Raw genomic sequence first — 12,857 nt, forward strand, 5'->3', positions numbered from 1 at the left:
GTTTGCTTGCTTATTCTTGATGCTATTCTAATTGCTCTATGCTCTTTGGAGCTCGTATTTGTTCTAATTAGGCCTCAAATTTTGGACCCTAATGTTTCTTTAAAAAGTCATTCTTTGATACATGCTATATATTTTTTTTTAGGTTGCGACAAAAACTGAGTCGAACAAAAATGCTGGAAATGCTATTCTGTATGAATGTGTTGAAACTATAATGGGCATTGAAGCTACTAGTGGTCTTCGTGTGCTTGCTATCAATATTTTGGGAAGATTCTTGTCAAATCGTGACAACAATATCAGGTTATTATTTTGTGTTTTCTTTTTAGTAATTTCAATGGCTCAATTGTGAGAAATGTCCATTTTATCATTATAAGCGACATTTTGCTTGCATTTTTTGCTGAAATGTAGTAATAGATGCTGCAATATGTAACAGACTGATGTATTCAGGTTGGTTAATTCTGAAATTCATGTGCAACATCTTTCTTCATTCATGCATTTTCTTTGTAAATTGAAACAAATTGAATCAGTGCTGTATGCAGTTTAGTCTAGGCTTGGTACTCTTGTATTAGATAGCAGTGGCAAAGAAATATGCTTAAAGCCAATATCAAAAAGTTGGAAATTTGAACAAGGTTCTGTACTATGTTAATATTTATTTGAATATGTAAAAAAGTTGGTTTTCAGATGGTTAATGCCGATTTTCATGGCATTGCATTCCATATTTTAGAATACGTGCTGATTATTTATTCTTTCCATTGTGCAGCACTTGCTTTGACCATTGGAATAATGTTGAGCTTTCTGCTATTTCTTTAATGTTATCTCCAAGGTCTGCTGTATTGGAATCGGTACCCATGTCGGTAGCCTGATGGTACAGTATGGTACGGTATCATTTCGTGCCGTTTTGGCACGTACCGAGAAAGGAAAACCAAAGAGGGAGGGGGAGAGGGAGAAGGAGAGAGAGGGGATGGAGGGGGGGAGAGAGATGCTGGGATAGGGGGAAAGAGGGGGCTCAGAAGCCCTCCTCTCCTCCGCTCATCCATAGGCCCCTATAGGCGGAGCCCTTATTTCGAACAAAACAGGGGCTCAACCAGAAAAGGGAGAGAGAGCGAGGGAGGCAGAGAGAGGGAGAGGGAGGGGGAGAGAGAAAGAGGCCGTGAGAGGGAGAGAGAGAGAGAGGGGGCTCGAAAGCCCTCCTCTCCTCCTTTGCTCGTCCGTAGGCCCCGTTGGGTGGAGCCTTTGTTTTGAATGAAACAAGGGTTCGGCCCTAATTGTTTCCGTTCTTTAAGTGAAGTCAGCAGACTGTGCTCTTATTTTGTTCGAAACATGGGTTCCACCTAGTGGGGCCTTGTGGACGAGCGTAGGAGGAGAGGAGGAGAGGAGAGCTTCAGAGTTCCCTCTCTCTCCCCTTCCCTCTCCCAACCTCTCCCTCCTTCCCTCTCTCTCTCTCTCTCTTACTCTGTTTCCTTCTCCCTCTCCCCTTGTCGATTTCTCGAATTGAGGGGTGGAATCGTGCCGGTTCGCCCCCGGTATGGCTCAGTATGCCTCGAATCGGCGGTTTGGAGCAGTATGGCGAACCATGGTTATCGCTCTCTCTCACACATTCTCTCCTCTCTCTCTCTCTCTTGCTCGCTCTCTCTGCGCACATGGGCATGCACATGTCCAATATCAAATAGTTAGAATAAGTCTTTTCTTTATGTTTATGCACGTTAAAATAAGGAATGATGAGTATGTGATTCTTTTGTTGTTTTTGGATTGTTAGTGTTGATTTCTATGGTATCATTGCCTATCAGATTTTGCATGTCTTGATATCTGTTATACATTGTTCTTGTTCTTGCTATTTTGATAATCTTAAACTTCCTATCAACATCTTTAATGCAATCACTCTCTCTATGCCTCTCCTTCTCTCTGCGTATACCCGATCCTCTTATGGATATGATTGTCATTCGATTTTATATCTTTACGTGGTCCTTGCACTAATGAAATGGAAAAAAAATCAGAACAGGATCTCTATTCTGAATAATTTGGTTTTCACTTTTTTATTTAGTCTTTTTTCCCTTCAGATATGTTGCCCTTAATATGCTCATGAAGGCTGTCACAGTTGATTCTCAAGCAGTGCAAAGGCACAGAACAACGATTCTAGAGTGTGTCAAGGTACCATATTTTCATGTTTTCTTACTAAGATGGTATATTTTGCAAAGTAGAGAATAATAAGTATATAGTTGGTATTCTTCACCCTGCAGAAATGTCTGCCTGACAGGCATATTGAAAATTTGAATCTGATGTCTCGCTTTCTTTGTTTTTACTACACCTTTTCCAGTTTAAATGGTAACGGTATTGAGAGATGCCTTTTTGTCCCTTTTCTTCTTTTAAAATTCATAGTGCTAGCTGAACCATTTTAGCTCTCATTTTAAACCAGACCTTCAGGAGTTTTTGTTTGTACCATGAAGACTACATGATTTGTTTACATTTTACTGTTTTTGTATATATCATATTAAAAGAGAATAAAGTAAAGATATCAATCCATCAGAGTTGGATCCTAGATCTAGTAGTTCTTAACTATATGTACTCAGTGTGTAGCAAACTCAATGCAAGGTCATGCCATAATTTTCAAATGGAGACCATAGCTTTTGAAGCTGTAGTTTTAGGCTTTCTTTCATAAGTAGTAAGTGGATAGAGGCACCAATATTGGACAAACAGGTGTCAGACCGGAAAGTTGGCTAATGTGATGTTCAGGCATTTGTCATAGTTTAATACTTAAATGATATGTCTGGGACATATTAAGTTTTTTTATTTTTAGGTTGTAATTCAGGAGTTGATTGCTGTGCTTTTTGGCCAGCACCCGCACTTGAGATGACTTTTTGATGCTTCCTTTTAAAAAAGTTCCGAACATTAATAACAATCCAAGAACCTGAGATGACATTGTAAGAGTGACTAAAAGGATGGCTTCATGACCACAGAATTTCATATGAATACTCTTAGAAGCGAACTTCAAAAATTGCTGCATAAAGTAGCTTAATATGTCTATGCTTATTAACTATTGAGCCACTTCTGGCATGCGGAGAAGAATGTGTTAACACATGTTACCGCATAGTTGATAACCTGAATAAGTAGACACATGAGAAGGTTATGCTGTGTGATAGGTGGATACATGAACAACACTATAAAAGGAACATGACGAGTGATTGATGTTAAAATGTTGGTTTCCTTGTATATGAAAGTAGGCCATGTAGTGCAACCTTGAGAAGGGTTTAAGGGGATTTGTGCAGAAGAAGCTGACTTTCTAATGTCGCAAAGATATGTGATAGATGATGTCAATGTCAACAAAGTGCTATTTTGTGATAAGGGTAGATATACAGGCTTAATGGCTTAAAGTCCCATTGAAAAATAACCACGTTATACACTTCATGGTTAAAGTGCTAAACTGCTTCTCCCAATTTTTTCCCTTACTGTAATTGTTTTATCATTCTATACATACTCCAATCTTTTTTAAATACAACCTTTTTCTATTAGTTTAATTTGCAATTTCTACGAGGGAGGGAAACAAATGAAGTACACCATGCAAAGTGGGAGTATATTATCAAGTTAAATGAAAGATGAATACTTTAATCAGGTGGGAGATGAAAGCCATCAATGTAGCATATAGTTTCCATAGTGGTTATTTGTTGTCTTCTTTTTTCCCAAAAAATATTATGCTTCCATAGGCTGCTGCTAAAGCTCTGTCTATGCTTATCGTTGATATTTGCTGGGAATGATAGACTATGTTGTTCTGCCTGTTGATGTCTATCGTCTCTGCTGTACTTGCAATGAAGGCTTACAGATATGCGTATGTAATTTTCAGGATTCTGATGCCTCAATTAGGAAAAGAGCCCTCGAACTTGTTTTTCTCTTAGTTAATGACACCAATGTGAAGTCTTTGACAAAAGAACTTATTGATTACCTAGAAGCAAGTGATCAAGAATTCAAGGGAGATCTGACTGCCAAAATTTGCTCAATTGTTGAAAAGTAAGTGAAAATTTTCACTAATTTCAACTTATGTGAAGTTAAAATATCAATCAAAATGTTTTTTTATACTACTTAAGCATGTTATGTAAATGAAGTTACTGGCTATTTCTCTTGTTATGACTGACTTAAAAAAAATTATTTTTCTGATTCATTTTATTGGCTGAATTAGTGGAAATTTTATTTATATGGTTTGGAAGAATCCCTTTTTTCGCAGATTTACCTTTCAAAAAGTCAAAAGAGCACATGTGCTTTTCCTAAATTTTAAAATTTGCATTGTACTTTCTGTACACTGTTGCATTAGCTGTCATTGTTCGAAGCTTAAACTGAATGAGTTAAAACTTAAGAGGTAAATTTGCATTTACTATTTTTCCCTTTTCATGTAAAATGTTTAAAAATTTTAAGAGGCACTTCTCATTTTTTATTGGATAAATAAACAACTAAACACCTTTTGTTGGGTTTATACGCAAAAATTCTTCAAGGGACAAAAGAGTTAGTTAATATAGTTATGGCAGGGGATTTCATTGAATCCTAGGGGCATATTTTCAAGTTTCAGATTTTTTGAGGGGCATATATGCAAACTTCAGATTCTTGGATGGGTGTATATGCAAGTTACAGATTTTTGCAGGGGATATATATGTGCATTCCACTCTTTGAGAAGAAAAAGGCACTTTTTGACAGCTATACATGTATAAATCCCATTTATTATTTACATTTTGGTACACATTTTCATAAAATGTCCTCATTCCTCATTGTAATGCAGCCATTGATTGGAAAAATCATATGCCATATGGGTTGAGATCCATGTTGGAAGAGTTCTGAACGTCAGTGTAGGGCTTGTCTATGAATGTGGATTGGGATTTATGAATTCAGCTTAGAAATTGGGTTCGGGTTTGGTGACTCCAACTTCTTGGGCCTTCATCACATTTCTTGATAAACTTACATCTTTCCTTGGTTCCATAATAAGCAAGCAAAAGGCAAGAACATTCAGTTCTTGTTATTGAGGATTTGTGACTAGCATTCTCACATCAACTGACTAAATCACAACTTTCCTCAAAACCCGTTTAGTCTATGCTGACCGGACCTAAGAGAAAATTGAGTAAAAAAAATGGAAAGTCGATTTTGCTAATACCTTTTGTTAATTTGTTCCTTTGGGGTGTGGAAGAGTCACGTAAGTGTCATAAGTAGCAACTTGTTGTTTTTTGATCATGTCTCCTTTTGTATTTCCTTTTAAGGATAAGAAATATTATGCATCAGAAGGTTTAGTTCTTTTAGCCTGTCCAACTTAGCGCCCATATGTCAGTTCAATGTTAGGGTGACTTTCTTGACTGAAGAACAGAAAGCATATGGATATCCCCAACCTTACCCACCACCTAAGAAGCCTCCAACAAAGCGAATTAGTGCAGGAAAAATAGGTGGGATTGGAAAAAAATGGAACTAGGGAAAAATGGGAAGAAAAGAAAAGGAAAGAGAAGGAAGAAAAGTAGTAGTGAGCTAGCCCATGAGCCATCCAGCCGTCCTCCCCCCTCTCAGTTGGAACGCTTCAAACTTTTCCATTCTTTTAATTGTGTTTGTTCATTGAATTAAGGGTGGATGCTGCCTTTGGGGTTCAGTTTGGAGCCTTGCAGGGTTTAAATGGAGGATAGCATAGTGTAGCAGCATACTAAGTGATAATGAAAATTCAATTGTTTTGTTCTTCTACTCTTCTATTCTTTTTTAATTTTCTATGATTTGCAGTAATATTAGCTGACTCTTCACCAAACTAGCAATTTGTTCCATTTCATTGAATTTCAACCATAAGCACAGACATATATAAATCTAGACCTTTTTTTCTTTGTGATTTGATCTGAAACATGGACTTAGATCAAAGTTTTGATGGGGATCAATGTGAAGGTTTCTGCACATCTTATCTTCTTACGATATATATTTTTTAACATATGTAACTTGCTTCTTATTCTTTTTTTTTTTTTGATTTTTTCACTTCTTCTACCAGTTGTTCTTTTATATCTACTGCCAAATAACAGCTTTTTGAAGGAATTTTTTAGAGAGTTCAATTTTGATCACTTTGGTGGGCATTCCAAGCCTCATCCTCTATATGCACTGCAAATTGTCAAAAACTTAATTGTGATCCTCAAAGAAAATGCTTGAAATATGTCATTCTCTCCTTAGAAAAGCAAGTTAGTATATGAATATGTACAATTTTATCAATAATCACAGTGGTAAGAAGGCCACATGCCGAGATTTCAGAGGAATGATATGTATATTGTATATCAATAGAATGCTGTTACAAAGGAATATAGGACATGTATGAATAGTTAGGGGTGGAAATCGGGTTGGGTTGGACCAATTATGGGTTAGGTCAGATGTAGGATAGGTCAAAAATCTGTCAACTTGAACCCGACTTTTTTTATTAAGCAGTTCAAAAATCCAAACCCGAACTTGATCATGTTATTAAACAGACACCCTAACCTAATCAACAATGGGTTGAATCAAGTTAAATGGGTTAAGCATTGCCACCCCTACAAATAATATGCACATTGGAAGGAACCTGAATATTGTAAATGCATCAATACTAATTATTTATCTATAGTGAATATTAGCAATAATGCCAAACCTTGAACTTTTGCATTCCTCTGATCTTGTGGAGTAACGGTCCAATTCTCAGTACTGGGCCTTGTCTTGGTTTGCTTTTGGGATGTACAGTGTCAGGATGGGATGGTAGGCATTGAAACATATCGAAATTGGTAATAACAACAAGGAGGAAAAAGAAAAGAAATAATAAAAAAAAATACATCCTTGTCCGTCTGGATGCATCCTGACACTCGGGATGGATTAGGATATTGAAGTTCAAGAGAATGGGTGCCCCAACTCCCAGTCTCCTCTTGGAACTGTATAGTGTGGAAGGAACCGTCCCATTTGGGACTTAAGTCCTTGATGTGGAGTATTTTGTAGTCGAATGTTCGGTGATACAATGGTTGATTGCACCACCTACGATTATTCACAAGTCATTAAAAATATGTATATTTTCAATATAATAAATTGCACGAAATTGACAATATGCAACTTATGACCCAGTCAAGTAAGTTTCAGTAGTTACAACTATTGTAAAGTAAATATCTTTTTGCAGTATAAACAAGGTTTAATATTATTCTATGCAAAAGCATCTAAAATAATGTTGCTTCCAATAAATTTCTAGAACAGTTTAGTTTTCATCTCAAACTTATATTCATTCAAGGGACCTATGTTAGATTGATATTGACATGTATTAAAGGAGGCACAGAGGCTATGTTTACGCTGTTATCACTTCTTGAGAAATTCTTCTGATTAATGACTCAACCCCACGTTCTATGTTTTATTTCATTGTAATATTATGCAATGATGACACTGCTTTTAATGAAGGTTTTATGTGGTTGCTGTTACATACTTACCATGTGGAGAAAGCTAGTGATTATGCTTACTGGATGAGACAGTTGGCATAATTGGTTAAATGCAGTACTGGCCTTCTATGTCTGTATATTTGCAAAGGGCTTATAAAGTAGAAGTGGTTGCCACAAATTAATAATACTTCGTGCTCTCTCTTTTTTTTCCCTGTAGGTTTTCTCAAGAGAAGCTATGGTATATTGATCAGATGTTCAAGGTTTTATCTCTGGTAGGTCACAAGAGTAGTTGGAGGGTGTTTCATGTTTTACAGATGCAAGATATTGGGATATCAATTATTGATTCATTTGTCTTATTGTGGCATAAAAATTGCATTTCAAATGATACATAATTTCATGGTTCTTCCTACTGCATTATTCCAAAAGAAGTACACTAATCTTTTCCACATCCTTGTATCATCTTTGCTGGTGTAGAAATTTTGAAATCAAATTTCATGTGAGATGTAGTTACATGGTTTTCATCTAAGTCGCAACCATGGTTTCTCTGAGTCTTAGGTACTTGCTGATTGATATGCACCTGTGTTGGTTTTTATTTCTTACAGCCACTATTACTTTAGTCCAAGGCTTTAGGTGCTGGATTGTTCCGGGCCAGTACTACCATTGAACAATGCACTGTACTAGGTAGCAGATGTGCCGAGTGCCGACCTTTATTGACTCATTCCTGTGATCGATACCTAGCCAAAAGTTATTTTTTTAGTTTGGGCAAGGCAAGTAACATGCCGTGCCATTTGTTAGCTGGCATACACCATGCTCATGGCTAGGGCTGAGATCGGATCGGATACTAGTATATTCGTATCTATATTTATTTTGTTTGACAAATATGGATACAGATACAGATATTAGTCGGATGCAAAAATTCATATCCATATTTGTTTTAAATGGATACGGATGCAAATCGGATACTAGAAGTATGAATATAAATACGGATATGAGTTGGATAATTAAACTTTATGATCACAGAATCAAAGATATTACTAAGTGGATAGTAAATCAAGTTAATAGCATGTTAATGTGGTCATTTATTTTTCTGAAAAGTTCATGAATGCTATATAAAATTAAATAGGGTTACAAATATAATATAATATTTGGATGTGGATCTGATTGTTGTCTATCCATATCTATATCTCCCCCCCCTTTTTTTACGGATATGGATATAGATCTGGATATTAGCCAGATGCTCAAATTGATGTCCATATCCGGATAGATTTGGAAACGAAAATGGATCTGGACGGATATTATCTGATCCACTTTCACCCCAACTAATGGCTCTTAAATTCATGTTTTCATCCTTGGCATGTTGATATGATTATTAAAGAATGGCATGGGTATAATTAAGTATGTTTGTTTTGTTCTACAAGCTTGAGTTTGGCCTCAAACAAAGCTATACAGGTAAATGCCTGTTGGTGATGACATGCTAGCCTAATCTTCATTCAATTATCTTCAAATATTTTGCTTAGAAAATCAAACCAATACACAAGCCATAGTTTTGTTGGCATATATGACTTTGACCCTGAGAAGACTGAGTCAGAAAATCTGCTTAGCTTAACAACTATTCCTTAAAAGAGCTTAAGAACTCATCATATAAGGGAGCTTCCTTTTCAGACCAGACCATATCTTTCACAAATCCCTAGATGAGCTGGTCATACTAATAAAATCTCTGAACGAGAGCAAATGTTAACCCATTCCCATTTTCTGCATGCTGTTGCCATGCAGTTCTTGGCCATTGAAAATATATTCTTAACAAGGAGGGACTCTCATTGAAACTTTGTCAGGGCTTACATGCAATAGCCTGCTTCAGATTTTGGAGCTTCATGATCTCATACTTTCATCCTTGCAAGATTGCTATATGCAGTTGTATAGATTTTTACATATGCAGTAAACTGATTGACAAAAAAGAGTAATCACAGAATATAATGTTAACACACTGTCAACTCTTTGTTGCTTTGAATTGTCAAGCAATGTCTTTGTTGCTAATTTGATTTACTATGCTATTGAACTTTAGTAATATATAATGTGTGGGGTGCAATATATATATATATATATATATATATATATATATATATATGTATATTATTTATTTACTGTATTATTTTCTTTCAACTTATATGTGTAATGGGATTGCACTCGTTTATCCTTTAATTAGTGGAGCTCACCACTTACATAACCTCGCTATTTAAAGCATACATTGTCAAATGTCTAAAGATCAAGCTATTAGATGGCACACAATTATCCATTTTCAGATGACAAAAACTTGCTTGTCAAAATAATGGTTAATAGATGGATATGTATTGTGGAGATGTTTTTGAAACTAAACACCTTTATTGCATGTTATTGTTTGTGGGAGGTTTCCCTACTTTCCTTTCTTTCCCTCTTGTTTTCGTCACATTTGAATTTACTATTCTTTATCAACAAAAATGTATTTTCTGACCCGTATGTGGTTATTGATTTTGAACATGGTTCCAGCCTTGGCTGGATAACATAGATCTCTGGAAGTACATCCTGTTCTCAATGATTTATATTCCTTGTAGATGTACGATGCTTGAGATGACCTTATGAGTCATGTTTCTTAACTCATCTCTCATGCAACTAAGTGTACCCCTGCTGGAAGTATTTGTGTATTTGCACTTAATTCATGTGTTACATTCTTCACATATTCCCCCGTATTGTTAAGGACGCTGCTGATGCATATTGAATTGCAGACACAATTTTGTGGCATTATTTTCACAACCCTATCCACCGCCATGTTTGGTATCTAATTTCCTTCATAGGTGCAACTTTTTTTGAATGTTGAAAACTTGTATCGAGGGATTTGTATTTCATTGTTGGCCACCTGGGAGTTATTTAATCTCGAATAGAATTATTCAAAAATTCTGGTGATTTAGTTGATAAATCTCCAATAATCTTAAGATCTCATTTTGTGACTAGTTCATCTAATTCTGGAGAAGATGCTAACTTTCTTCTCTTTTCCTTTTTGTATCAAAGATAATATGTCTGGTTACACTTTTTTTAATGATACTTTTAGGCAGGGAACTATGTAAAAGATGATGAGTGGCATGCGCTAATAGTCATGATAAGCAATGCACCTGATCTTCAAGGTTACTCTGTAAGGTCATTATACAAGGCATTTCAAACTTCAAATGAACAGGTAAAAATTACTTTCAGAGCTGATGCGAAGGATACTTGCTATGTTGTGTTTACATTGCTTACTAGTTGTCTAACTTCATTGTGCAGGAGAGTTTAGTGCGAGTAACAGTATGGTGCATTGGTGAATATGGCGAGATGCTGGTCAATAATGTTGGAGTGCTGGAAATGGAGGAACCAATAACAGTGAGGGCATTCTTCGTGATATTAGATTTATTTCCTATCCTAGCTTTTCTTATATTATTTGGACAATATTCTTTCTACCAAAGAAACTCAATAATGTTAAAAATAGGGTTGACAATAATGCTTTGTGATTCAAAACCGTCATTTAGGCTACGTTGGCATTACAAGTTAAATCAGCCAAGCTTGAAAGGAAAAGTTTATTATATTTATATAAATATTTTTTGATTTTAAGGTTTGCGTTGTTAATCTAGGGTGCCTTTTGAAAGTTTAATTATTATTTTTTTTGAAAAATATAAACTAAACTTTTGTTAGTTCTGACATATTTTTTCTAATGTTGCCATTTGCAACCTAACTTAATATATGAGCCATGTGTATAATTTGATGTCATCAGAATGGTGATTGTATGTAGCTATGCCAAGTTGATTATTGGAAAACATAGTTCATGTGCTGATTTATGTTCTGATGCTATGAAATCACAGAAGTGGGAAGAAGTACTTCGGTTTATTGATCTTCTCATGGAAGAGCACAAATGTAGAATTGATTTTTGAGTTCTAATATTTTACCAAATCAACTCACTCTGCCAAATGATGAAGAGAACCAAGGGTGTTCCTACGAAATACAAAGAACTACCCTTTATTTAGGATTTTGCACATAGTATTTCCCCTCTATCTCCAGATATCTAATATCAGGTAGCACTTCTGTTCAAACTGAAAAAGCTAGCCTCGTGAACAATTTTATTCAGCTTCACTTACATATAGACCTGTTTTCATTTCTTGAGTCTACCTGATTTTTAGGTTCGATAAGTTTTTCCCTTGTCCTCACTTAGTCAATTGAATTTGTTACATCATATTGCATCACTGTTGTTGCTGTTGTTGCAGTCTTAAAACGTGTGAAATCTAGATTTCTCCATAGGTTGGTTTCACAGCCAACTGTTTGACTATCTCCCTTTTAAGTTACTGTTATACTACTTGCATGGCATCATATACCACATATCATATCATGGACTAATCAGTATCATATTTTACAAGGTTTAGAGATTTTGAGATCATTGTATCAACTGGTATCAGTCTAATACCCTAGAATACACAATGTCATGAGTGAAAACAATCTGATATTGTTCATATGTATTTCCTTAAACCTTAAGGACTCGCTTAATTTGTTTGCTAGAGATTGTAATGACCCATTTTTCCATGAATTCCCATACATTAATATCACCAGCTGAGTCAAATTACCTCAATGTGGAGAATGATGAACTTTGAAGGATAAATTGTACTTTCATGCTGCAGAAAAAAATACTGGTCTGATTAATTTGTCCTGATCTTCTAGATATATGTTGGCCTAATTGCTCTGGCTGCTTATTCTCTAGCATTCCTATTGAAATATAATGTCGGTTTAGGCCCTATTCTTACCAGGACTTTTTCTTTTTTTTAGAGGAAAGGGGGGGGGGGGGGGATGTAGCTCATTTAGTTGGCTCTTTTCAGTTATGCTTGATGATGGACATTCTAAATTGGGAATCCTCACCATTGATTATGATCTACATTATAAAATCTATCAAGAAATCAAGAAGCTTGTGCTTTGGAAGCCTCCTACCTGTGCATCAAATACCACAAACATCAGTGATTCTAATATTGTTATTGAGTATATCATATGGCATCTAAATTAAAAATCCACACCATTGACCATGTGATCTACACTTCAACATGTATGTACCAAATTAAAATTGATTTGGATACCTTCAAATCATCAATCATGCTACATATCATATCAAGCATTTAAAAGTTAAAACGTATTTTTGGACTACTTGATGCATAGGTCAATGACCTCAAAAGACATGATTTTTAATTTCAAAGTAGTTTTTTTGTAAAGTAGATTATAATCAATGGTGTGGATCCTCCATATGGAATCTCCATCATTGATTTTGGATTGGTTGAATTGACGCCTCAATGAAGAAGAGTAGACCAATATATATGTATATGTATGTATATATGTACATATATCAATATATACATTTATACAATATAAATATATGCACATATATATGTATGTATGTATGTATATACATGTATGTATATACGTTGTTTATGCATATACACACACACACAC

The 12,857-nt window shown here is 35.4% G+C and overlaps 1 protein-coding gene across 2 annotated transcripts in view; it reads left to right on the plus strand.

Annotated features, from left to right (window-relative positions):
- LOC103710049 (AP-1 complex subunit gamma-2) overlaps window positions 1-12,857 on the plus strand; it is a 44,014-nt gene that overhangs the window by 15,811 nt on the left and 15,346 nt on the right. For both annotated transcript variants that reach the window (XM_039128112.1, XM_039128111.1), the window contains exons 6-11: window positions 143-297; window positions 2,055-2,145; window positions 3,833-3,996; window positions 7,588-7,642; window positions 10,453-10,575; window positions 10,662-10,757. In XM_039128112.1, coding sequence (XP_038984040.1) covers window positions 143-297; window positions 2,055-2,145; window positions 3,833-3,996; window positions 7,588-7,642; window positions 10,453-10,575; window positions 10,662-10,757 — 684 coding nt within the window. The remainder of the gene's footprint in view (window positions 1-142; window positions 298-2,054; window positions 2,146-3,832; window positions 3,997-7,587; window positions 7,643-10,452; window positions 10,576-10,661; window positions 10,758-12,857) is intronic.

The sequence above is a fragment of the Phoenix dactylifera genome, chromosome 7 (assembly GCF_009389715.1).
Source record: "Phoenix dactylifera cultivar Barhee BC4 chromosome 7, palm_55x_up_171113_PBpolish2nd_filt_p, whole genome shotgun sequence".
Taxonomy (NCBI): Eukaryota; Viridiplantae; Streptophyta; class Magnoliopsida; order Arecales; family Arecaceae; genus Phoenix; species Phoenix dactylifera.